Genomic DNA, 25,926 nt, shown 5'->3' with positions numbered 1-25,926 from the left:
CAACCGCTTTTTAAACCTTTGCTAATAAAATTCATACTTATAGAACTCTCCGTTGCTATGAGAAATCTTTGGTGTTTAGAAAAAAATTCGATTTTATCACTTATAATTTCAGCAACGGGAATAGTATCGCAATCTCTTTTTAAAAATTTAAAAATTCTGGACTGTATGCATTTTTTTATTATGTCAGACTATAAAATGAATCTATAAGTTATAACCTTACATAGAGAACAAAAACGTTAAACATGGCATCTAGCAATCTGAGCTTTAGGTATTTTGTGTCGCATAACTTTAAATTTTCGCTGGAACTCTACCTTGAATAACCCAATAGTTTTTATATTATACAGCATGAGTCAGCTAAAACAGGTCAGCCGTATAAAACAGAAACTAAAAAATAATTTTGTAGTAAATTTAATGTGTAGTACACTCTCATTGTTTGCACATTTTTTTAGGCTTCTATGATAACCCTGTTAGAAGTCTTTACATGGGAGATACTTTAAAGAACTGGAATAACCAGACATTAATATTCAGGCTTCTCATGCATGGCTTAAGAAATCAAATATTCACCCTGAGACGGAGGGTTTTATATTTGCAATACAAGATCGTGTTATAAATACAAGAAATTATAAAAAACACATATGCGGTTAACAATCGATCATTGATAAATGTAGGATTTGCGGAACTGAAGGGGAAACCATTGAACACATCATTTCTTCTTGCACCGTTTTGGCTCAAAGCGAATATAAGAAACGTCATGATATATTCGCTAAAATTATACACATGAATTTAGCTGTTAAATTCAATTTATTAAAGAATACAGAACCACATTATAGTTATAAACCAGAAAGTTGTTTGGAAAATGACAATTACAAATTATATTTTGATCGAACAGTTTTAACTGACATTCATATTAAGCATAACAGACCAGACATCATTATTTTAAATAAACAATAAGCAAGCATATCTTTTAGATATAGCTGTTCCAAATTCACATAATATAACAGAGACATATAACACAAAAATTTATAAATATTTAGAGCTCTCCGTTGCTATGAGAAATCTTTGGTGTTTAGAAAAAAATTCGATTTTACCCCTTATAATTTCAGCAACGGCAATAGTACCGCAATCTCTTTTTAAAAATTTAAAAATTTTGGATTTAGGTAACACATTGGTAGTTCAAATTCAAAAAGGTATATTATTATTATACTCATGTCGTATCGTGAGGAAGTTCCTTAACGTTGACACAGAACATAATAAAACACAACAAAGTCAAAATGTGGAGGCGAGACGCCAGTAATTATGTTGATAAGCACTGCACTATTACTTGATAGTATTATCCGTAATAGTGTATGTACTCCGGCAAAATTGCCGTGCCGCCCGGTGGTGGAGGGTTAAGTTCTACAAAACCATCAGACATTCAAGTTGCCCGCTTGCGCTGGTCACTTGGTTACGAATTTTTGTAAAATTTTCCTTGAATGTTTTAATTTTTTTTTTTCACTGTTTTTACGATGAAAATAGTATACCTACATATTATGATACAACGACGAGTTTAAGAGCACGACGCGTAGCGGAGTGCTTTTGACGTCGCAAGTGCTTTAAAGGCCCTTATAAACGTGTATCCTACGCTATTTTTTATTATATCCGCATTACAATCTCAAAATTATAACAAAAAAAGTAAATTGAAATACCTTTTCCGAAGTAATCTGTGTCATTAATCATTCATATGCATTTTAGTGTCAAAAACAGGGATTATGATTCAGGTATAATAAAATAGTTATTTAATTAACTAGTTCAAGTGTAAATTGTGCTTTTTTGGCATGAGTGGGTCAGTTTCACTCGCGTTTTTAAGGCCCACGAGTGCCAAAAAAGCCCAATTGACACACGAACGAGTTGAATACAACGTTTTTTTGTTCGACGAGCTGTTTAAAGGCTCCAAATCGCTTAAAATCTTTAAAATTAGCTTGACGTTTCGTTTTGACAAGTTGTGACTTTTATCAAAATCCGTTCACACAGGAGAAAATTCTCAAATTCTGACAGTGTCGAACAAAAAGAAAATATTAAAGCATCCAAGGAAACTGTTTTACAACTATTTTTGATCTAAAAAAAATGACATAATTTGCGACTTGATAACGATGCATAAATGTCGCGTTTTTTTGACGGTTGTAGAAAAGAATAATAATTAATTATCATAATTAAACCTGTTCTGACAAGCAACTACGAAAATCACAGAAAAAAAATTGTTGCCAATAATAATTTGCTTTTGCAAAACTGGTTATGGATCTTGTTTAAATATACCTACAGGTTATTCACGTAAGATGACGAGCCTGACCAGGTAAAAATGCAACCCAAACTACATCTTACAAACCATACATTGTGTTTTGGTATTTAAAAATTAAATCAAGAATCCAAGAAGGTATTTTATTAGTTTGAAAGGTATATCTGTCTTTGCAATTTTCGTTCATATTTAGTATTTGAAGATGTTTTCAAACGATGGCAGAACCGACATGATCCTATTTACCCATTACTTTTGTGATTTTAATTGCTTATTATTGTTATTAAATCATACTTTGTTGAGAGAACTATTTTTCTGGCAGACGCTCTACGGGCTCACGTTAAAAGCTATCTATATTTTATGTGCATTATGATAATGCATTTTGGGTTGCATTTTTACCTGGTCAGGCACGTCATCTTACGTGAATAATCCTGTATTAAATAATACCCTGAGACCGAAAAAAAAAATTAGAGTTGGCTGTGACCAAAAATTTTAGTTGGCAATTCGTTAAAATTTCAATTCAGATGTCAGTCTTAAAAGTTAGGTTCATGATTTTGAGAACGTTGAAATCTTAATTTTCATAAAGGTGTGAATTATGTGTGACCTGTCGGTTGTAAAATAATGTCCTCAGCTAGTGCAATGAAACAATGAGATTTAAAACTCCCGCGCCTTTATTCAACGGTGAGCATGCCGCTTGTTTATAAATCGATCCAACGATCAGTATTCAGAGAGGTTATGTTGTGGGGGGCTCTTATTGTCAAGAGGTTTAATTTCATGCACAACAGACACACGATAGGGAAAAAAGTGCAAATCTCTTTTAAGGTGTACCAAATGATATGTTAGTTTCTTGGATTAATACCCGGATGTTCTTTTTGTCGGTCGTCTACTGCCTTTTTTGCGCAGGACACTACCTGTTTCCAAAAACGTCTTTACGCATTTGTAGACTTTCTGGGCAAAAAGTGCCTTGAAAGTTCCGAAACGGTCAGCGTCCGAAAATGTGCGTCCGAAAAAGAGTTACTTTTCGTCCGCTTGGGAGTACGTAAAATTGCCTTTTTCATTAAGGGTGCCTAAAAAAAATTATCATTTCCGTTCGTCACTCACTTTACGACACATTGCCCAAACACAATTCGGGACCTTTTCTATCAATGTTTTACTAGTTTCTACTACAATGTTACTTCAACTTGAACACGCCGATAGTTATATCTTTCGCGAACAATCTCATTTTAACTTCAGAAAAAAATTGGGATAAGAAACTATGTATCTAAATATCTACTGTCGCCAGCAATAAATTTTGGTCGTCAATGTCATTTCAAAATTTGGTTAGATTGTCACAAATTTAAAAAAATTCCCTGCCGGATTATGCCCACGTCAACAAAGTGTCAAAAAATTGAGAAAAAAATCACTATTAATGTCATACAACATGATGATAGGTTATGATATTTACGACTGTTTTACAATGGAGCATTTTCGATTGCGTCAAAGAATGACCTTGACGATCAAAATTTATTGCTCGCGACTGTACATATTGGAATAAACCTGGACCAAAGACGAATCCTTGGGACATACCATCTACCAGAACAAGTTGCTCTCTGTTTGTTAAATCCGATATATCGTCACTACCATCTAACGAAAATGTGTAAAATAAACAGCACGTGACAACAATACAAGAATAAGCATAATCAATTGTGTGGACCTCAAATGTATCAATATAATTTAAATAATCTCAGTTTTATTATTCAAATAGTTAACTAATTAATGGTTCTACTGAATTGTCAATAAGAACCTGATTGCGACAACCTGTGAACTTTTTTCTGCAAGTCCTTGATGGAAAAATATTTTACAAATTGTTACGAATAGTTCTAAGTCATCGTTTCCTTATTCTATTTCTTAAAAAGAGTTTAACGATTAAATAAAAGTTAAAGCGATCAGTTGAGGTGAAGTCCCCCCTAACCATTCACCTTGAAGAATTTCTTCCAGCGACAACCTGTTAAACATTTTTCAATCAAAGACGTGCCGAAAATATTTCGCAAGCCTTCCCCCCACCCTTTACGATCATTCACACGCATCGTTCTTCCACGACTGGTTCTCAATAATCAGGACTTTTTCCTCGACATTCCGGTACATTTGCATAAATTGGCAAATTTTAGATTTTCATCACCCCTGTAGGCCCCTCGATGTAATTCGCGCGAACGCCACACCCAAAACGAAGACCTCCGTCGTTTCCTGGCAAAACGCAAGAACCCAGTCTTTGTGCACTGGCGCAGTCCGCTTTAATTTACTTTTCTTTAAGATATCACGTTGATGTCGACACGTCTCGGCCATCAGACGGCTCGACACCGTTCCCGAGAGGCGGCACGTGCACGTGGAGGTGCGCGATGGGCGCGGGTGCAACAAGGAGGGATGCACTCCACGTGCGGCGCTCGCTTCGCGAGCGAATGTAGTTTAGTGCAGCGCGTGCTTTACAGTAACGAAGCAGCCGAGAATGCGAATTGATTTATTTGGGAGATATCATCGTCGGTGCGGCTTAGGACGGGGAATCACTCGCCGGCTCTTGGGGATTTTGACAAACGGTTGGCAGTACTGAGAGTTTGACAAGTGACAGCCGAGTGTCAAATCAGATTTGTTGTATTTTTTTATTATTTCCTGGGACAACACCCTTTACTAGCTTTGCTTAAGATCAATCTTTTTTTAATATGTGAAAAAATATTTAATGTTTATGACAACATGATTCCGAAGAATTTTTTTAGGAAACGATGACTTCGAACTAATCACTTATCAAGTATATTTCTATCAAGGACTTGCGGCAAAAAATTCACGAACTGTAACAATCCGGTTTTTATTGATAATTATAGTCTAGTGGAATATTTAATGAATTACCTTGACATCTATTTCAATAATGTTGATACTTTTGAAGTCCACATAATTAATTATGCTTATTATTATTGTTGTCACGTGGTGTTCATTTTGCACATTTTCGTCAAATGGTAATTAATAAGTTAATAACGATATATCGGCAATGTGGTGTTTCTTCGTGTGATGTTTTCGGCACCGGTGCCATCCCCCAAGCATCCATTGGTGGTCCAGATTTATTCCAATATCTATATGTAAAGTTCATTTTTTCTTTAAAACAATTGTCAAAGTGTTGTCATGTTGATATGAGCCATTAGTTATTTGATGGTTATTAGGTTGGCAACGTAAAATGTCAATTGTATGTCAGTCTTTTTGATGTAAAAAAACGCTTGCACTACTGAATATGTTCAGTTGTATTTTTCAGTGTACTTATCGTCTTTATTTCTTATCTTATAGTATAAAATTTGCCTACACTACACCTGAAACTTCTCTGACTTTTGAAAATTATTAACATAACCTCAAACCTGATCTAGGGAGATTTTACGATACAGATGTTCCGAAACGAAAGGTTTTAGGGTGGTACAGTCTGATCTTCGAGGGAATTTTGACATTGACATTTGTTTAAAAAAATGGACTATACCTAGATAGATTCTTATCCCATTTTTTTTTCTGAAGTTAAAGTGTGATTGAAGTAACTGTAGTAGAAACTAGTAAAAGATTGACAGAAAAGGTCCCGAATTGTGTTTGTGCGATGTGTCTAAAATGAGTGAAGAACGGAAATATAAAGTGGGTTACAATTTTTTTTAATTTAATATATTCAAACAAGATCCTCGCCACGTGTGTTCGCATAACTGGTTTCTGTAAAAAAAAAGGTTTTTAACGTCGGCATTTTCGTTTTTTCGTCATTTTTTTCTGTGATTTTCTTAGTTGTTTCTTGTTTGTCAGAACAGATTTAATCATTATAATAAATCTTTTTTTTTACTATTTTATGGCATGACACCGTTTTTGATCAAATCGGACCTGGTGGCTTGTTTACTAGCTTAAAATTACATATTGTAATAATTTTAATACAGGCTGTTTGATAAAAAACGCCTCAACCCATAACTTTTTTATTTATTATCCGATTCCAATGAACTAAAAAACCAAAGATATGGTTTTTCATGCGCTACGAAGCAGCCATTCAACAACAGTGAAAATCATTTTATGTTTATGAAGGATTTGATTCTTGAATGTTAGGATGTTAAACGGGTAAATTCCCGAAATTATTTTTTTTTATTGCTGATAAGAACAAACAGAAAAAAAATTTGAAAAAAATTTGAAAAAAATTTGATGTCAAATGCAAATAAAAAATAAAGAAGGACGAGGTTATCCAGTACAATTATACTTAATTACTGATCAGAGGTGATCTTCAAAGGTCTCTTCAAGTATAGCACACTTATTAGTTATTTATTACTAACGTCATTAATGTCAGTAGTCTGTCAAATGAAAGAATTTTGCAATATTTTTAAATTCTTGTTAACCACAACATTAAAAAATCAAAATGAAAAGACAAATAGACAAGACTTTGTGACTTTTTCTTTACCTTCCTCTTTATGATTGTCTCCAACATTGGTTTCTTTTGTCCAAAATTGTTTTTTTTCCATGTATCTTCATTTTGTCACTTCTGTCTTTGTCACTTTTTACACGACTTTACACGTTGCAACACTTGCATATTGTTTGTTACTTTTTCTACTTCAAAATATCAACTTTCTATCGATTGTTAGTCCACATTCAGTTCAAACAAAGTGATCGAGAAGGACTGTTTGAGTTGGTAATACTGAACTTTATTTTTAAATGGTACAACTGGAGTACCTAACTTCCGATTGTTGACGGCTTGAGACTGACAGCCGCATCATTGACAAGTGACATTTGACATTTCAAATTTACCGTTAATTTTAGTACCATAACCTACCACTTTGTAGCTATTCATGTTACGTCAGATATTTATCAAATAAACCACCTTGATCACCTTGTATTATTTTTTTCTACTTTCCTTATTCTTCAGTCCTTGCTAAAAAATTGGCACCGTACGGAAATATTTTTTTTTATCGGTTTACTAAAAATGTTAGGTACATGGCAATCGTCGCTGCTTGGTAAAAACTGAAAATCGATGGACAAAAGTTATCACGTGACTTCCTGTATACGGCAAATTTCTCATTAAAAAAAAAAAGAAAGTGGTATTTGTGTTACATACAGGGTGTAGAATGGATTTTGGTACATAGGCACTTTACGTGTAATAGTAAAAATCCTCGGATATTGGCTCCCCTAATTATTTTCCAACAAAACATTAAATACAAAAACTGTAGAGTAAAAAAAATTGTATCTAAATTTTTTGCTAATTATTTTCTAACACCTGCTGCTGAGAATCGCCCTCAAATGTCACATGATTTATATTGACAAATCACAACTCCGAATTGTTTGAATAGCAACCAATCACAATTTAATTCAGCGGAAAATTAATTAGGGAAAATTTCCGATATAATTGACCTAGGGAAAAAAATTTTCGGGCGATTCTCTTCCGAATATACCTCGGGACAGATATATATCGCCAGAAATTTTTTCTTGCAGTCCAACACTCGTGTTTGCCGCTCAAAATTACCCTCGGGCTGGCGCCCTCGTGTAATTTTCTTGCTACAAACACTCGTGTGTGAGGACTGCTCGAAAAAATTTCCGGCAATATATCTGTCCCTTGGTATATTATATATGAAAATTTTCAAAACAAATTTCAAAAAAAGAACATCTGTTTTAACAAAATTATTAAAATTTAAAAATCAAGTTTCAACTTGACTGAGCAGAAAAAGTATGATATTCGCAATAATTTTTATTCTAAGCACTATTTGCCCGAAATTTTCGAAATATCGTAGGTGCTACTAAGTGAGGTGACACTTGTGATGCATTTTTTTTTCAACTTTTGTGCGAAAAATTTGCACATGGAAACAAATCTCATTAGAAGCAACTTTTTCCTATGACTTCTTTCGAGACAACACGAACCCCATTTTCGGAATTTGAAAGAAAATGTTAAAATTAACATACTGAAGTGACGTGATAACACTTGTCAGTCAAATCTTCAGACAAGCAGCGTCGATGTCCTCAGTAAAATTTTTGTCAAATCAATGAATTAAAGAATTTTCATATATGGAGTCAACTGCTTGGTACGCGCTGTACAGGGTGTCCCACCTAAGACTCTCAGGTCTTCTATCTCTATTTATGGACCGATACAAATTTTATCTAAAATTCACGATGAAACTCAAAAAACTGTAACGATAAAAAACAAACATAATCTCGCATGACAGAAAAACTTGACATTTTAGGTTAGTCGTACGTTAAAACTCCCCGCCAAATTTGAAAATTTTCAGGGTTTCCCAACAAAAGTGATTCCTTTGATTTTCTTGTAAACCATTAACATTTACATAAGGTAAGCTGGGTTATTTTGCCTTATTTTAACACGTACTACCTCAGGTTAAAATATCTGCACAACCTTCAAAATCAGATTGTAGAATTTTCGGGGATAATACAATACAAGATAATCAATACAACTTTTTTTTGGAGTTGTCTTCTCAATTAACTTTCGAATCTCTTCCTCGCTTCCCCTTATTCATTAAAAACAAGTGACAGTCAACATGCAGTGATAAAATTATCATCGATGGGACAGCTTCTTCTGGGTCAATCAAATGTACCATATTGTGACACGTGAATTATATTTTCCATAAAATATTTTGAGATTATTTAATTTGAGTTCATTTTTGTTTTAGTTGATTTAATAGTTATTTATAATGTTGTGTTGAACTGTGTCCTATCCTGTTTTACTGTACCCCTACCCCTGTTTTTTTGTACCCCAGACCTGGGGCACAGTGCAACAAAAATTTGATGTCAGAAAACTGCCGATAACTTTTATTTCTAAAAATGTACATTAACTTTGAAATTGTGATTTATTAATTCTAGACTAATTTTTGATTTCGTACTAAATAAGAGTTTATTACTAGTTATTTATTTAACGAGTTCGTGTGTAAATTGGGCTTTTTTTAGCATGAGTAGGCCAGTTTAAAACGCGAGTGAGACGAGCGTTTTAAAGACTCACGAGTGCCAAAAAACCTCAATTTACACAAGAACGAGTTAAATACAACGTTTTTTTGTTCGACGAGCCCCTTAAATTAGCTTGAAGTTTCGTTTTGACAAGTTGTGACATTTGTCAAAATCCGTTCACACAGGAGAAAATTCACAAATTCTGACAGTGCCGAACAAAAAAATTATGATTGTTTTTGGTTTATTATGGCCTGAAAACGCTTTTTTGTTTCATTGTGCCCCACCTTACCCTACACATGGACAACCAGTTTTTTAAACATTGAATGAATTTGTACAGACTGCGTAATTTATTAAACTGAAAATCAAATACTGAATCAGAAGTACCACCTAAATAGGTAATCCATTTCTTACAAGAACGTACCAATCAGCTGACATTTGAAATGGTACCTACTCGGATACGTCAATTTCAATTACATCTAGTACCTACATGTCAAAAATCGAAATAAAAGAGGGTCACCTAAAGTACCTGGCGATGAGCTTGTTTTCTTCATATTTTTGGAAAATGGAAATTGCCGTGTTGAGTTTACCACCATTTTTGACAAACAAATAAATTGGGCATAACAAAAATATGGAAATGTTTTACAATAATTAATCGAGAACGACAAAAATGATACGTAAAATGTTGGTGGGGACAACAAAATCGTCGCAGCTTTTATATTAATAAAAACCTGTTACATGCTTGCTAGACAATTCATTAACATAGTTCACTTTCGTTCAGTTGTTTTGTTTTTCTGAAGAACAAAAAGTAACAAGCTCGCATCTGAAACCGGTAAGTCCATAACTAGCAGACGCACTGTATATATTATGTTCTAGCTTGTCCTCCTTAAATTCAAAATTCAAACACATACCGGGTGGTTTTTAATTCACACTTTCGCATCTCAATTTGTTTTTCTTCTTTTTTTAAATTTTAATGTATTAATGTGATAAGAAATAATTAAGTGTACTGTCGCTGCAACAATCTGAAAACAAAAAGGTATTCTGAACATCAAACGACGAACAAAATATACAGAGTGATGTTATGTATGACATACCTATACAGGATGTACCTGAAATACGTGTGTTAATTTTAACCAGTGGAAGAACTCACCAATTTGTGAAAGTTTTTTCTATAACATTTTGCAAAATTCTCAAAAAATTTTTGGCCCCCAATTTTTACCAAATGAGTACTTTTGTGTGATTAACTAATATCTGTTCACGTTGGAATGAACATCAATGGTGCAAATGACCTGACCTGTTACTATGACAACTCATACGAAAGTTAATGCCAAATGTGTGCAATTTGCACCACTGATGTTCAATCCAACGTGAACAGGATATAGTCTCTATTTTTTTGTAACCATGAGAATTTTAATTTTAATTATTTAATATGTAATTGTATAACAATGTAACTTTTTGGACAAGACTTCGTTTCAATCACAACAGAAAATTTTTGCCCTTACCCATAGACGGATATACAGGGTGTTATTGAAAGTTGTACAGATATTTTAACCACGAGCTACTGGCTTCATGTAGAACTCGGAAAAAATATCTAAAAAATTCTGTCAAAAAATAAAATGACATTTATTTTGGTGTACGTTTTATAAAATATGATATACAGGGTGTATTTTTAAAATGTGCCGAAATTTTACTTACGAGGTTGTTTGACAACGTAGAAGACTAAAAGCAATTAAAAAAAATTGTAGCTCAAAAAATAAATGTCATTTTATTTTTTGACAGAATTTTTTAGATATTTTTTTCGAGTTCTACATGAAGTAGCTCGTGGTTAAAATATGTGTACAACTTTCAATAACACCCTGTACATTTTGATGGGAAATTTATTTCAAATTTTAAATCAATTTCTAACGCTTTTTTGTAAAAAATTCACATAGAAAAAAACGTTTCGTTTAACAAGATCTGCTACTTGTCAAAATTAACATCCGCATTTTAATACACCCTGTATATCTGTATATCTTTGAATTTGTATCTAAGTGAGAAATACAATCCGGTTATAATCAAGACACCTATATTGAATTAAGAAAAATAAAATAAAATATTTATTACACTTTTCACCGGAAATTGTCTCAATTTTTATTTTATTTTTAAATTTTAAATTATTTGTAAATATCAATGTATTCCTTCTTACGATTTATTTGTCTAAAGTGTCATGAACTAATAAGGGAAAAATGATATTGAATGGTGCATCACCCAGTAGAATATACCTACATATTTTCTTTAATTTTTCTCAAAACTCAATGCTTCTTTTCTCTGCAAAAATCACCAAAGTAACATGAAGGGCCAACGCCGACAACCTTGAATCTGATCTCGACTCTTACTCAATACCAAATCACTGTATACAGGGTGATTCATATTGTTGCATAAATATTTTAACCTGTGGCAGATTCCGGTCTCAAAAGATTCTTGACAATAAAATTTTGTGTATACATCAAAAATTGGCAAAAATTACCATATCACTATTAGTAAATGCCATTCTTCGCTAAATTATTCCACTTTACGTCCAATGTATAACAAATGTCATAAATATCATAATAGAAGCAAACAATTGTTGCTATAGAGAAAATATTGGTATTATAAAGTTCGCTTTAGTTTCATTTTGACAACAATTCCTGACAGTTTGTTTGAACGTAAAATATTTTCATTTATTTGCAGTTTTTAAAAGGTGGTAGAGCTTGTGCCAACTCTCATGATCGATGACCTTGACAAAAGCTGCGCGAAGGCGGAGCCCAATTTTGATAAGTGAAACGTAAAAACATCGGTCGTTTGGTTAAATTTTCAGGGTGGCGGCAAATTTGCATTTTACAGTGTCCAACGGTTTGGATTAGAATGCCCCAGATAATCAAGGGACCTGTCGCCAAATATCAATCAACATAAATTAGCTCACAAATCTGTAAAGTGTGACAAAATGGTACTGATGTTTTTAGTTCGAATAGTACAGCCGCTTCAGTACGCATTTTGGTTTCTGCGTCATCGATCATGAGAGTTGGCACAAGCTCTAGTACACTCTTCAACATGCTTTATCTTCAACAATTTTAATCTTAGAACCTAGATATTTTTGTAAGAGAGTCTAGGGGTTGGAATCTACCACCAGTTAAAGTTTGTATGATACTATATGAATCACCCTGTATAAATATACACAGGGTGAGTCGGGAGGAATAGGCAAAACTCCATGAGTGTATTTAAAAGTGTAAATAATATTAAAAAACTCATCTGATTTTCATTTGTTTTCAAGTTATAGTGTAATTAAACATTTTATCTAGCATTCTAAGTACTTGTATCCAAATTTTCGCTTGTTTTCACATTCAAAACATTTTGTAACCAGAGTATGCCATGCTTGAGGTAAAAAACATCTGGCTGGTTGAAAAATGAAGTGTACAAAGTATAAGGGAACACTCGGAAAGCACTGATTCGACGTATTAGACTTAGGTACTGCAACCAAGAAAGGCATGAAGGAATTAGGACAGCAACAAGCGCCCTTCGTAGACGAAGCAGAAAATGTTTAGAGGTCAACGACGGTATTTTTGAACATTCGATGAAAAAATTTATTAAGACAATGTTAATGTTTGCAATTTTGTTTATTTGTTATTATGCTATAACTTGAAAATAAATGAAAATCGGATAAAAACAAGAGTTTTTTTTAACATTATTTTCATATGTAAATACACCCATGGAGTTTCGGCCGTTCTTCCCGACTCACCCTGTATATCTAGGAATCTTATTATATCTCTTAATTCTGGAAACCCGTTTACCGACTTTGAATCTTTTGACAGTCATGCCCTAATTTTAGAGTGTCTAAACAAAATATCTACAAAGAAGTGTCCCAAAAGTACTGTATTTCCTTGAAGGTACGTCATTTAGGCCAGTCAATTCCACCAACTGATCGCAAGATGGACGTCACCACTATTTTACTCGCCACAATAATAGTCTACGCCATCGCGTACTACGTGTACCACCACCTCGGCAAAACGCGGAAGATGCTTTATTACGCCGACAAACTGGACGGCCCCCGCGGTCTCCCCTTAATCGGCAGCGCCTTCTACTTACTCGGCAGCAACACTACGGTCGCCAAAAATGCAATATACCTCATAAAAAAATTCAAATCGCCTTGGAAATTGTGGTTGGGGACGGGACTTTACGTGGTCGTAACTCGACCCGAAGACGTCGAAATCGTCCTGAATCAAGCCCTGTCCAAAGCACGCAACTATAAGTTCACCAAGCCGATACTCGAAGAAGGGTTGTTCACGGCGCCAGGTCCGTACTAGTCTATTTTGGAAATGACAATTCACACTAGAGTTTTAGTTGAAAAATGGAAGAGGCACAAGAAGGTCATCTCGAGCACCTTCAGCATGCCCATTTTGAACAATTTCGTGAAGGTCTTTTCGGCACACTCGCTCAAACTTGTCGAGAGACTGGAGGAGTTCGCTGGGAAGGACAAGTTCGACGTATTTCCTTTCATGAATAAGAGTGCCGTGGAAATAACATGTGGTAACTAGAAGCGCTGAAAAATTTCCAAAAATGTTCATTTTTTTGCAGAAACGGCAATGGGTAAAAATATTAATGAAAATTCGAAAAACTTCGACTACGGACAGTGCCTGACAAAGTAAACAAGTCAAAAAAAAAATTGTTTGTTTTTACTAACAAAACGTTTTAGGGCGATGACACTAGTCTTCACGAGACTGTTTCAATTATGGATGTACCCGAGTTTCATCTGGAACTTGACGTCTCATTCTGTCATTTTGAAAAAACTGTCCAAAGACCTTCACGATTTTGTGGCGAAGGTGAGCAAAATTCGATTGTCAGAAGGGCGAGCGTCAAAATGTTCTGTTTTAGATCGTCTCCGACAAACAAATCGAGTATAGACTTCACCAGGACGAGTACTGTGAAGGTACCACTTTCATAACATAACCTATATGTCAAGATAAATGACAAGTGACAGTTGACGTTGCAGTTTTCAAAATTAACGATTGGTGTTTTTTTTTGTAGAATCTGTGAAAAGGAAATGTTTTTTGGACCACTTGATCGAGTTGTCCGAAACAAGTGAACACTGGCCTGACCACGAGCTGATGGAAGAGGCCCAAACCATGGTGGCTGCTGGGAGCGAGTCCATGGGGTCTACGCTGAGTTTCGTCTTGATGATGGTGGGAATGCATCCGGAAGTGCAGGTAAAGAATTCAGTACAGTTTAGGGTGAAAGCGAGTGTACCATGTGTCATTTCAGGAAAAGGTGTACGAAGAGATAGACAGTGTGTTCGGACAGAGTAGAAGAGACATAAGTTGTGAAGATTTGCCAAGACTGGTGTATTTGGAAAGGGTTGTCAAAGAGACTCTGAGGTTGTTTCCAGTGGCGGCGTGTTTGGGCAGACTACTAGATAAAGATATTGTGACAAGTAAGTCAGGTGGAAATATGATTTTTGATAAAGATATTGTGACAAGTAAGTCAGGTCGAAATATTGGGTGATTCAAAATGATTGTGGCCAAGTATGGCAACCATGTACGAAAATGTGGCAGCTGTGTGGGTGGGGTAGAGTTGACATTTGTGTATGACATTTCATTGGCGTGCATTTGATTGTTTTTATACCATTGCACGTTGACTTGACAATTTTCAAAATTGCGCGACTATGAACTGTCAAGGTAATATCAACTCGATCCCACCCACACAGTTGCCACATAAATTTTGGTACATAGTTGCCATACTTGGCCACAATCATTTTGAATCACCCAGTATGATTTTTGATGAGACACCAGGTACAGCATTTTGATTTTAGGTAATTACACGCTACCGAAAGGGTGCGAATGCTTGATTCCGATCATGTAGGTATATACACAGAGACCCAAACATTTGGGAGCACCCGTTAGAATTCAACCCCGACAGATTCCTCCCGGAGGAGGTGTCGAAAAGACACCCTTACTCGTATCTGCCCTTCAGTGGCGGTCCCCGCAGTTGCATCGGTAACCGTCTAAAACCTAACCTCCCCCAAATAATTGTCTTGTTGTCGCAGGTTTCAAATACGCCATGATGGCCATGAAAACCGCCATTTGCACCGTCGTCCGCCACTACAAAGTCTCCACCGAACTCAAGAGCATCACCGACGTCGATTTCGTCCCCGGGGTGGTGCTCAAACCCTCCCGCGGCTACCGAATCGGCTTGCAACGTAGGGACTTTGGTGTTTGGAAAAACTGACAGTGCAACAGAACTTCAAACAAACATCTAACCGCTGCACCGATTAGGCGAGCGTGACGTAACTTGCAGCGCCCTCTGTAAACGTACTCACCCGTGTTTTGCACCGTCGGTTTTTTCCCTAACAAAAAGAGATTCCGATCGCGCGGCGATAATGGCGTCTTTCAATGCAAGTGCAGTGCACCGTTTTTTTACAAAACTGCATCGCTCTTTGTCAATTTGTGCTATCGCTTGAGCGTAAGATTGGCTTTGATGAGTTTTGTTTTGCACGATCTGCACAAAACAAATTCGCTCGGTCTGGCGGGTCGCCCCGCACCAAATTATGGCCGGCGCGCTTTCATTTATCATCGAATTACTGTTGCGTCATAAATGGCGACGGATAAAATGGAGGAGGTTTCGAAGGGGCTCGACGAGTAGCGGGTGTGTTTATATCACGTGACCCTTGTTCGGTTTCTTGTTAGCCGTGTGGGTTATTAACATAAGACGTGCAGCACGGTTCTTTCTGTAATCACAACCCACTCCGCGGCCCACGTACATCGAGTTTATTTCCGAACACAAACACTGCCATGTGGATCACTAATAAAACATCCGACGACGATTTTCGATCCCTTTGTCTTCGCCTCCAACAACCATATCACAACCTACAACAACTCTATCCACATTCTTTTTTGTAGGTTATGTTACCACAAAAAATACAAATTACGTAATTTTACTGTAGCAATTACTTCTTATAAAGAAACACGAGTTTTGTGACTTTTTGTTTAATCAACGACAATCCAAAGTAGAGTGTTACGGCAAGACATTATGAAAACTTCTCATTTCCAATTCTAGAGTGTCATATATGCAACCAATATTACACACATACAATCTTTACTTTTGTTACATTTATATAAATATTTTTAACCATAAATGGGACTCAACACTCCTTCATCTTGATTTTTTTTTTTCATTCTTCGCTAGTGCGCCCCCCTTGCAGTTTTTTTCCGAGACGCCTATGTTTATTTACTCACATTGACATATCACATGTCAATCACTCCACATAACCTAACTTTTGTGTGCGACTTTAAGTCATAAAAACTGGTCCGTAATGGGCAGTTGGCGGCTCGAAATCGGTAAAATGGCGTTGTACATAACGTTCCCGGTGGCGCTGTTCCACTATTTCAACCAGCCCGAGCTGTTCGAGGACTGGGTGGTGAAGACCAAACGGGAACTGTACCCCCCGGAAGACACCCCCGAGCAGCGCCAATTCTTGACGGCCATCCAGAAGATCAAAACGCAACAAGAAGCGGACAGGTTAAAGGCGTTAGAAAAGAACGCAACTAACTGAATAATTTATTGTGATTTAGACGAATAAATAGTTTTTTGTGATTTGGTGTTTTGAGTGTATGTGAGAATCGTGCCGAAGATTAGGGGTATAGTGCACAGTAGAATGCACATGTCGTTGCCCCAGCTCTCCGACACTAGTCCAGACAGTATGGGGGCTGTGAGGCCTCCGAGGGCGATTGTGCTCTCGAAGGTCCCCATGATGCTGCCTTTCTCTTGGGGCGAGGCTCGCGCCAGGATCATTTCGGTGAAAGTGTTGTCGAATATGACGCGGCTTATGCTCTGCGGGAGCAGGTGCAGAATGTACATGGGGAAACTGGTGGCGAGTCCCAAACCCAGGCAGGCATAAGTCAAGAGAAGTGACCCGTGGAGAAGTCTCTTGAATCCGGAGTTGTCGTTCTTGTAGAGAACACTCTTGAGTCGGCTCATCGACAAGTGTCCACCTATCCCAACCACCATTGATAGCGCGATGATGTACCCGAAGGTTTTTCCAGTGGTGGAGAAACGCCGTGTCATGATCGGATTGATATTGAACTGGAAGACGCTCAGGACGAAATCTATGATCAATTTGATCACGAACAGGTCCCAATATTTGGGCCAATCAATACTGCTCAAATTAACAACGGCGCCCTTTAACTCTTTGAACACGTTGAAAGATGGCGCTGTTTTCTTTTGCGACTGCTTTTTCTTTTGTTTGTCGGGCACAAGCCATATCAAACCTGAAAAGTCAAATGTTTATCAATATACAGGGTGATTGACGTACTGACTGATGTTGATCACGAATATGGCTGAAATCAGGTAAAAGATGTATCTGTAGCCGTTTTCGTATTCGGACAGGTGACCGGAGACCACAGCGCCCACTACGAAGGCAACGCAGCCCAAAGCTTGCATTCTGCCGATCGCCGCCATCTTGGATTCTTGGTTGGGGATGTTGTCATCGACCAGAGACTTGAGGAGGGTCATGATCTGGGTCCCGAAAGCTGGAATTTGACGATTTCATTGGGTCCCACACAGTACACACTTACCTGTCAGTGTTCGAGATATGAACAGAACTGTCAAAGATGACGAACACGTGACCATGAAGTTTCCGACCAGGCAGATGAGGAGGCATTGGAGCAGAACCTTTTTTCTGCCAAGGCTGTCACTCAAACTGCCCTAAAACGTAGTCACATTAATTTCCATAAATAAGATTTCAAAATATATGAAAAAGGGACCACAGGAGACTGTTTAGTGTGGCCAGACAAAGATGTAATCTGGGACAACAGATATTTTTTTTTGCGAACCAGGAATAAAAGTTTTTGAACAAAAAATAAGATTTGTGATGAGTGTAGTGTACGCACTGGTTGACACCAGGTTTACGTATTTCTTGTGGTTTAATTGTATCGCGCGTTCAAATGAAATCCTGGGCTGAGTAGGCCATGGAAAAATTAAACCATTTAGAACAGTGTAAAGTTTGAATTTCCCGCCGTTTATGTTTAATCGGGACATAATTGAACAGTTTGTTTTCAACAAAGGGTGCCCTTAGCTATTTGCTTCGAGAATAGGAATCGTTAAGCTATTCTAAATATTTTTAATGTAAAACATTGCAAAGAAAGAAAAAAGGAACATTTGTTTGGCTCTCAATTTTAGGTTAGCTGTCAACATGCTCCAATTAATCTACGCTTTAAAAAAGGACAACAGCCCAGGATTTCATTTCAACGCGCATTATTTACCACAATTGGGTTCCATATCAGTGCGATGAAAGCACAGGTGGAACCCAGCACCCCCAAGTAGAACTGGGTACCCCCTAAGGACTCCGCGTAAGGGTTCATGATCGTAATGACCATGGCAAAACCGATGGCATCCTGAAAGTATCAATTTTTGTTTTGTTGTGATCAAAAAATGGATATTTTACCAAAGTGGAAACGGTGTAGAGGATCGGTAGAAGCATTTTGCTGTGTGTTGGTTCCGATCCAGTGTAAGCACTCGTACTAATAAAGTGATAGAGCAGTTTTCACTGTACGTGTAAGTCATTCTTGATAACGCAATGACGATAGTGAAACCTTGATGAGATAGAGTGAAAATGTTACCGTTACGTTATTAGCGACAGACAAGATAACTCGGATTTGGTATTCCAAGTATGGGTAATAGGTGACAAATCGGGCGATTGTCGAGACGAGCTATCAAAATCTCTTTGATTTGTTAAAAAACCAAATTTTAATTTACAATATTATTTGTTATGTTGTTAAGAACAAAGCAGAAGCTTGTGAGAAGTTTTCAATTTTGACAGTATTGAAAGCGTCATCCATTAACAATAAAAACCAAGATTTGGATACTCATAATTACTTCATTTGTACAAGGGGTTGTCACGAGCCGCCACTGGATCAATTTTACAACTCTTCAAATGGTTATTTTTTATCTTGTTTTTAATTATTTAGACACACTTTGCCAAAGATTACGTACAAAATTTGGAATATGACGTAATGAGACAGCTCAGTTAAATAATAACAAAAAGGAAGTTACGATGTGAAAAGAGATGACGGTAATTAAATTGAAGAAGTCATTTATTGCAGATAAATAATGAAAACTTTCAAAGGATGAATCAAATTCATTGAGAGAGTCGCACCGTTTTGAACCATAATCGCCATCTCTTGGGTCCGACAGCAGAAAAATTATCATTCTGCAGAAAACATTTTATCCCTAAAAAATTTTTGCAGAAAGGGTGTGGCGCGAAACTTAAAGCATTTTTTACCATGGACCTGCTGTATTACAACCGGAAATGTAGTTTGAGTGATCTCCGCAGAGCGCCAGTGTACGGGCGCTTTTTGGGTATATTATTCATATTAAGTTTTGCTGCTTTGAAATTAAATTCGTGGATCTTTTCCTTATTGTTCGTTGTTTTTGTGTTGTTATTATTCTTATTTAAGCGTGAAGCGCCTAAGGTTCTCGATAATAAATAATATAACGACAACGGTTGCGACGAATATTATCATCTCACTTAATTTGGCGTAACGTTAATGTTTGACACGTAAAATTTCAAGTCACAAAATTCCCTAAAAATAGTGTACTTTTGTCTTTGTCACACTCACGACATTGATCGATAATGTCCTCTCTTTTAATTTGGAGTCTCACGAGTTGTGTCTACCAGAGAGTATAGGATAGAGGAGAAGCAACCCATAAGAGCCAATGTTAAATTATAGTATACGATTTTCAGCGCCTCTGGTGTGTGAGACTCTTAAACATAATGAATAAACTGTTCCTCCCGCTCCCCGTTGCCCCTTAGCAGCCTATAAACTGAATAGTTAGGAGTCTGAAACACCAGAGGTCGTCACTTACACTTATATTTCTGCTTCCCCTCTATCCTATACTCTCTGGTGTCTACCTTATTTATTATCATCCAGAACCTTAGAAGCGCCCGTTTTGTGGCGCCCTCATCGGCAGAAATTGGCTCTTTCTCGGAAACAGTTTCATCATAATGCATTTTTAATGAAATGAACAGACCGTGGCATTTACACTGTATAGATTCTCGTCAAATCCGAAGTGTTGTTTCCAATGTTTTAGGCTCATTGTGCGAATTTTCAATTGCAGAAAAAATATACGAGTGTCGTGTATACGCAGAAAGGATTAGCAACAGAATATTCAAAAACAGAAAGAATAGTGTTGCAAATGGAGAATGAATGTAGTGCAGATTATTGCTAATAGGTGAAGTATCGTAACAGAATATTCACCATGCATTATTCCTGCAACTCTCCCACAATAAATTGAACGAACTTTTTTATTCATAAAAAAATAACGAAGAAACAATATCACAGACACCATTTCACTGAACTAAAAACTTGGTGTGGGACCCCTTGACTAGTATAGCCCCACTCCCTTTATTTTTAATCTCGACGTCAAGAAACGCTAACGTTTTGCCACTCCTGACAACATTGGCATCGATCAAAATCTCATCCCCTATCGTGGCCCCCTTTAAGTAACTGAAAACGAACGATCTAAGACTCATTGCACTAACAATACTTTTTATACCTCATGTGAATATCGACGGACACGTTAGGACCCTCAAATTTAGACATCAGCGCGTAGGTAGAAATGCAATCGACTAGAGTTGCAGACAGTCCTCCGTGCAAGCCCCCCATTGGATTAGTGTGACTTTCGTCGACTTTCATCTCTGCTGAGCATTTGCCACCACCTACTGAGAGTATTTTCACCTAGAACAGAACAAAACTAGAACTAATTTTGAAGCGTGTTCGATCACACCTTTTCTAGGACTCTATCGAATCCTTTGCTGTTTTTGATGAATTTAATGAGGCCAGCGGCGTCCAGTCCAGCTCTCGCAGCCATTTTTCGCAACTAATCTCGCCGGATTAGAGTGAGTCTCATTGAAGATGTTACGCAACAGTCCAAATATTGAACCCACCGTGGATGACCTAACCTCAAAACACCGACTGCTTTATTTATTCTCTAGTTATTTGGGCAACTCGTTTGCTGTAAAATCACCCACAGTTTTCGCAGATGTCACAACGAGCAAATAAATGCGATAAAATTGTCAATTTAAATTCATAACCTCTAATTTAACAATATTCACACGAATGCGCGGAAGTTTGCACAGAAGCCATGCCTCCACAAGCCCTCCCAGTTTTATTTTTTAACTATTCACCGCAACAAATTTCCTCTAAATATCAACAAATTTACTGCTCAAACATTTTATTGATCAATTACAGTTTCACATCTAGCCAAAACAGAATTACTCAAATGTAAATTGTTCATATTTCATTATCAGTTGCATGAAGGGAACATCTCAAATCTCCACTGTTCTTGCATGTTTTTCTAATTCTGCTTCATTCTCTTCTGCACATAAACATGGTATTTTTTCTGCAGTTGAAGATTCGCCCCTTTCAGGTTACAGAATCGCGCTGATCAATCTGCAAATGAGGAAATAAATTAATGTTGATGAAGTATTACATACATTAAAAAGAATTATGCAAGCACTGTCAGTTGTTTGTGGAAAATTCTCTTCACAAAAGTGTAAGATCGTGGTGCATGTGTTGTCATCATTACAAATATTACTTAATACCTACTGAATTTAAGCAAAAAAATAGTGTTACTCGAACGTACCGTCATACATTTCATAATTTGTGATGTATTTATTGCCATTGGAATCTTGAGGCGGTGCTGAGTAGCCAGTCTGGAAGAAAAAAAAATAATATAAGACGTGAATTACAGAATTTAAAGAAGTTGAATAATATAATGACGAATCAGATATTTAAGGGAATATCTCTGCACGAAATATTAAGAATGGTGCATGGTCCAATCATCATAAAGAATGTAAAGAAATATCACCACGTGGTTTTCGACTAAATGCAATTGTAACGATTATGCAAGTGAATTTTTCGACGGATGATTCAATACAAAAACGTTTTATTTTAAATGTTAAGGAACAACTTAAAGAAGTAAATTGATATCTACTTACCAAATGGAAAATGTATTTTCGAGAGTCAACCGCATTGCAAAACAGTTGCAAACAAAATGGACGATTGGAATTGGACGCGTTCTCGAGTTCTCGTTCGCAGTTCAGAATGAGACATGCGCAGACTTGTTCTCAACCGAGAGTGGGGAAATTACTGCACAATTTCCATATGCCAAGGTTATTGGCGCCACTCGACTGGCGCCACTAATCATTACCAGCAGCTAGACTTTTTAGTGTTTGTCGTGACCGTGATCGCGTCTCTTCATTGCTGCAACTTTCCAATTGCAACAGCTGATGGCGAAACCGTCAAAGAAATGGTCGTCAGAAGTCATAATAAAGTTCTTGGAGGCGTACGAACAACATCCCTGCCTGTGGAACTACAAACTTTCCTCGTACAAAGACAGGAATCAAAGGGAAGAAGCGTTGAGGAGAATTGTCGAGGTTATGTCCGACTCGGTCTTTGGATTTGATGAAGTCGCCGCCAAAGCGAAAATACGCAGCATTCGAAATGCCTATACTTTGGAACGTCACAAAGTTTTAAATTCGTACAAGAGTGGAACGGGCGCCATCTACAAACCAACAGTGGGATGGTTTTCTGTGGCGAATCGGTTTTTGAACGGAATTGTGGAAACGAGAGACGCAAAAAGTACTTTGGTAAGTGTTAATTTCATCATTTTATTGTGTCAAGATCAAAAACGCAAAAACCATACTTGTTGAATTGTAGGTTGTCAAAAATAAAAATCACTACAGTTAGTAATTTTTGCTGGTTTGGTTGGTTTCGATGCGTTTGGATTCATAATTTAAATAATTATTAAGTTGGCGGTTACGAAGTCAAAAATTGTGATAAAATTGTCAGGAGATGAAGAAAAAACAAATCGCTTATCGTTAAATTGTAATAAACTGATATAATTGACAACCCGATACAATGACAAAACCCTACTTGTTTAATTTTCCACTATACAGCGTTGCCGGTTGTAATTTTAGCTTAGAATGCAGCATTGGTTGTTTTTTGATTTTGATGCAGACTGTGTGGATAAAGAAAGGACGTTTCGATGCGCTAATATTTTTCAGGAATGGGGAGAGCTACAAGGAGATGTCGAGGAAAGTGAAGAAAGTGAGGAACATGAAATTTCTTTTTATGATTTTTACCGTACCGATGCGGAAGAGACTTCAGCGGATGGTCGTTCCGCACCGTCAACCTCAAATCAGTCGACCCCGAGTCCCCAAAAGACGACAGCAAAGAAAAAATCCATGAGTATCAAGGAAGAACCAGCTTATAAAAAAACTAAATTCGTCGACGTGGACGCAGTGAATCCTCTGCCGGAAGTAGCTCAAGAACCAGATGCTCTGACAAGCGACGAATTTGAAGCCTTTGCCAAAGTGGTGGTTGCTCATTTAAGACAACTTCCATTGAATAGTGCTTTAGAGAGCCAGTCCGACATATTGCACTATCTGGTTCAAAAAAGATTAGGTCGGAGAGTTTCGTTTTCGCTCAGAGAATATTCGTGATTTGTTCGCCGCCATCTTTATTACCAGCTCCATGTCCCCTCTTAAGGGAAGAAACACCCAGCGATGTCATTCACAAAGAGAACAATTTACCACCAGTGATTCTAAAACTAGGCACGTGACGCTTCGCATGTGAAGTAAAATCCAACTTGAAAACATCTTCACTATAATCATTTTTGTACTAGATTTGTTCCACTTTCAAAGAAATTTTATTTTCAACAGAGTTTTCGAACAACTTACGGTCTGAGATTCCACCATCCATCATTCCACTTCTTTTTTATATTTTCTAGAGATCCAAAGAACTAAAAAGTTGACGCCATGTTGAATCTCGTGAAAACAAAGTGGTGCCACTATTATTGGCGCCATTAAACTGGCATATTCTTTACACGTCGAGATCCGCCTTTAATCATTAAATTACCAATAATTACTTTTCTTCATGGAGTGACCTCAAGGGCAGAAAATTTGAGAGTTCAGTGTGTCATGATGAAAAACAGAAACCAATTCGGTGATTGACGCATGCGGCATGCAGATGTAACTGTCAAACTGGGAATCACATATTTAGGTTCTTGCATGGTACTTACAAATACAGTGTGATCAACAATAACTGAGTCTGTTGGCAATGAAACAATTGAAAAATAATGGTGTTTTTTTTGTCTCGTAATTGAGACGATCGGATGTTTTAACTTGACACAACATTAAAAAAAATATATTGGTTAAAAACAACGGGCCTGTTCAAAAATGTAATTTGACTGATCCCCGCAGAGCGCTAGTGTACGGGCACTTTTTGGGGATGTTATTCATCTTAAGTTTTTGTCACCGAGAATTTTTCTTGTTCAATTTGTTTTTTGCTGCTTTGAAATTAAATTCGTGAATGTTTTCCTTATTGTTGTTTTGGTGTTTAGTGTTTTTTATTCTTCTATGTTATATTGCGTATTGATTATTTATAATTCTGAAGCGCCCGTTTTGTGACGCCCTCATCGGCGGAAACGGGGTCTTTCTCGGAAGCAACCCGTTATGAATAGAGCAGGTCGTGGGTATGAGTAAGGTGGGTTGCAGGTTGCAGGTGTTGATGTGGTGTGCGAGCGTCGGATGTACGCCGCACGTCCATTCCGGTAGAGGGCGACACGTTCCAGCAGTTGTCATTACCGACCGAGCAACTGTCATCCCCGTTCCCACCTGCAGAAATCTGCGTGCAATGTTTCCGTCCAAGTACTCCAAGTGTCAGTCTCGATCATTAATGGCGTGTCCTTGGTGCCCGTAGCAGCCCGACGAGCAGGAAATCGCGCTAGACCCCGGTAAGATGACTTCGACGGGCATTTTACCAACGTACCAGCGTTTCATAAACGGAGTGCCAGTGCCGTTCTCGCGCCGTTCGTTCCGCGCTCGCGAGAAATACATCATATTCTCGGTGTTCATCACGTTCGGCTTCATCTGCTTCGGCACCTTCTTCTTCCTGCCCGAGTTCCGCGGCAACTCCGCCGACAGCGTGTACAAGATGTACGACCAGATGAAGCGGGCCGGGCCCGAACTGCTGATCCCGCCGCCGCCGCACCTGGAGGACAGCCGCGAGGCTCCTCGTCTGCTCCGCCACGAGGAGGACGCCCTCGCCGACCCGCACCTCGTCGACGACCGCGAGAAGTTGCGCCAAAAGATCGACGAGGACCGCGAGCTCAAGGTGCTGGAGCGGCCGCGGCTGCAGCGCAGCTCCTCGACGGCCTCCAGGCCGGACGACAACGCCGCTCGGGAGGACGTCGGTGACGTGCCCCAGGAGGCGACGATCGTCACGGTGCCGGCTGCGCTCAGCAAAGAGTATCCGCTGGTCGGCGGCGGCGAAGACGCCGACCCCGTCGCCAGGGAACGCAGGGACAAGGTGAAAGAGGTAGGTGGAACTGTTACTTAACCTAGTTACGCGGTCGCGTGGCGTGTATGCAGGCTTTGCCGGTGCAAAGTTCATCTCCGATCTCGACGACCAACACCAAAAAGTCTTTTGCGTCGTGGCCCTAACCTCAACTTCTTTCTCGCAGTCTTGACACTTTTTTCCAAGTCATGTGACTGTGACTCATTATTTTTTTCTTGCCACGACATCTAGTTGGGTTTTTATGAGGATGCAGATTCTCAGCGAAAATCCTTGACCAGATTTGTTTGTACAGGGGGGATTTACAATTAAAAGTTTATATACAAAGTGAGTCACACTTCAAAAACAAAAAGTATCATAGAAATCTTAAGCCCGCCACGATGA

At 37.8% G+C, this 25,926-nt stretch overlaps 6 protein-coding genes across 7 annotated transcripts in view; 4 read left to right on the top strand and 2 right to left on the bottom strand.

Moving 5' to 3' along the window:
• The first annotated feature begins 9,281 nt into the window (after nucleotides 1–9,281).
• Nucleotides 9,282–15,179, top strand: LOC138136178 (cytochrome P450 4C1-like). Of its 2 annotated transcripts, none has more exons than XM_069055235.1 (9): nucleotides 9,282–10,010; nucleotides 13,081–13,486; nucleotides 13,535–13,720; nucleotides 13,769–13,835; nucleotides 13,887–14,013; nucleotides 14,066–14,120; nucleotides 14,219–14,397; nucleotides 14,453–14,666; nucleotides 15,000–15,179. In XM_069055235.1, the coding sequence occupies exons 2-9, from the start codon at nucleotides 13,123–13,125 to the stop codon at nucleotides 15,047–15,049; spliced, it is 1,242 nt and encodes a 413-aa protein (XP_068911336.1). In that variant the 5' UTR covers nucleotides 9,282–10,010; nucleotides 13,081–13,122; the 3' UTR covers nucleotides 15,050–15,179. The 2 variants fall into 2 exon arrangements, with proteins under 2 accessions (XP_068911336.1, XP_068911337.1); XM_069055236.1 differs by having other exon boundaries at nucleotides 9,323–10,010; nucleotides 14,453–14,621.
• Nucleotides 15,180–15,410: 231 nt separating this feature from the next.
• Nucleotides 15,411–16,780, top strand: LOC138136183 (protein PET100 homolog, mitochondrial). The gene has a single exon (XM_069055241.1). It carries the CDS (start codon nucleotides 16,500–16,502, stop codon nucleotides 16,737–16,739), a length of 240 nt encoding a protein of 79 aa, XP_068911342.1. The 5' UTR covers nucleotides 15,411–16,499; the 3' UTR covers nucleotides 16,740–16,780.
• Nucleotides 16,732–18,854, bottom strand: LOC138136179 (major facilitator superfamily domain-containing protein 9-like). Its single transcript, XM_069055237.1, has 5 exons — nucleotides 18,630–18,854; nucleotides 18,448–18,579; nucleotides 17,761–17,890; nucleotides 17,503–17,715; nucleotides 16,732–17,454 (listed from the first exon to the last, which is right to left on the bottom strand). Exons 1-5 carry the CDS (start codon nucleotides 18,663–18,665, stop codon nucleotides 16,745–16,747), a joined length of 1,221 nt encoding a protein of 406 aa, XP_068911338.1. The 5' UTR covers nucleotides 18,666–18,854; the 3' UTR covers nucleotides 16,732–16,744.
• Nucleotides 18,855–20,471: 1,617 nt separating this feature from the next.
• Nucleotides 20,472–21,313, bottom strand: LOC138136182 (acyl-coenzyme A thioesterase 13-like). Its single transcript, XM_069055240.1, has 3 exons — nucleotides 20,972–21,313; nucleotides 20,741–20,922; nucleotides 20,472–20,691 (listed from the first exon to the last, which is right to left on the bottom strand). Exons 1-3 carry the CDS (start codon nucleotides 21,053–21,055, stop codon nucleotides 20,535–20,537), a joined length of 423 nt encoding a protein of 140 aa, XP_068911341.1. The 5' UTR covers nucleotides 21,056–21,313; the 3' UTR covers nucleotides 20,472–20,534.
• A 928-nt stretch (nucleotides 21,314–22,241) lies between these two features.
• LOC138136180 (uncharacterized) lies at nucleotides 22,242–24,565 on the top strand. The gene is made up of 2 exons (XM_069055238.1): nucleotides 22,242–22,835; nucleotides 23,253–24,565. Exons 1-2 carry the CDS (start codon nucleotides 22,476–22,478, stop codon nucleotides 23,688–23,690), a joined length of 798 nt encoding a protein of 265 aa, XP_068911339.1. The 5' UTR covers nucleotides 22,242–22,475; the 3' UTR covers nucleotides 23,691–24,565.
• A 330-nt stretch (nucleotides 24,566–24,895) lies between these two features.
• Nucleotides 24,896–25,926, top strand: part of LOC138136170 (mannosyl-oligosaccharide alpha-1,2-mannosidase IA-like) — an 81,906-nt gene continuing 80,875 nt past the window's right edge. Inside the window, exon 1 of the mRNA XM_069055222.1 lies at nucleotides 24,896–25,566. Coding sequence (XP_068911323.1) covers nucleotides 24,988–25,566 — 579 coding nt within the window. The 5' untranslated portion in view covers nucleotides 24,896–24,987. The remainder of the gene's footprint in view (nucleotides 25,567–25,926) is intronic.

The sequence above is a fragment of the Tenebrio molitor genome, chromosome 8 (assembly GCF_963966145.1).
Source record: "Tenebrio molitor chromosome 8, icTenMoli1.1, whole genome shotgun sequence".
NCBI lineage: Eukaryota > Metazoa > Arthropoda > Insecta > Coleoptera > Tenebrionidae > Tenebrio > Tenebrio molitor.
Note: the sequence above shows the minus strand (reverse complement) of the source record. Positions and strands in the feature narration are given on the sequence as shown.

Excerpts from the sequence above, each read along its gene's own strand:
- LOC138136180 (XM_069055238.1), top strand. The coding sequence starts at position 22,476 with ATGGCGAAACCGTCAAAGAAATGGTCGTCAGAAGTCATAATAAAGTTC. Across the intron at positions 22,836-23,252 it reads GAGACGCAAAAAGTACTTTG|GAATGGGGAGAGCTACAAGG; the intron begins GTAAGTGTTAAT and ends AATATTTTTCAG.
- LOC138136178 (XM_069055235.1), top strand. The coding sequence starts at position 13,123 with ATGGACGTCACCACTATTTTACTCGCCACAATAATAGTCTACGCCATC. Across the intron at positions 13,836-13,886 it reads TACGGACAGTGCCTGACAAA|GGCGATGACACTAGTCTTCA; the intron begins GTAAACAAGTCA and ends AAAACGTTTTAG. Across the intron at positions 14,014-14,065 it reads TTCACGATTTTGTGGCGAAG|ATCGTCTCCGACAAACAAAT; the intron begins GTGAGCAAAATT and ends GTTCTGTTTTAG.
- LOC138136182 (XM_069055240.1), bottom strand. The coding sequence starts at position 21,055 with ATGGCTGCGAGAGCTGGACTGGACGCCGCTGGCCTCATTAAATTCATC. Across the intron at positions 20,923-20,971 it reads TCGATAGAGTCCTAGAAAAG|GTGAAAATACTCTCAGTAGG; the intron begins GTGTGATCGAAC and ends GTTCTGTTCTAG. Across the intron at positions 20,692-20,740 it reads TCCGTCGATATTCACATGAG|TTACTTAAAGGGGGCCACGA; the intron begins GTATAAAAAGTA and ends GTTCGTTTTCAG.
- LOC138136179 (XM_069055237.1), bottom strand. The coding sequence starts at position 18,665 with ATGCTTCTACCGATCCTCTACACCGTTTCCACTTTG. Across the intron at positions 18,580-18,629 it reads TCTACACCGTTTCCACTTTG|GATGCCATCGGTTTTGCCAT; the intron begins GTAAAATATCCA and ends TGATACTTTCAG. Across the intron at positions 17,891-18,447 it reads TGATATGGAACCCAATTGTG|GGCAGTTTGAGTGACAGCCT; the intron begins GTAAATAATGCG and ends ACTACGTTTTAG.
- LOC138136183 (XM_069055241.1), top strand. The coding sequence starts at position 16,500 with ATGGGCAGTTGGCGGCTCGAAATCGGTAAAATGGCGTTGTACATAACG.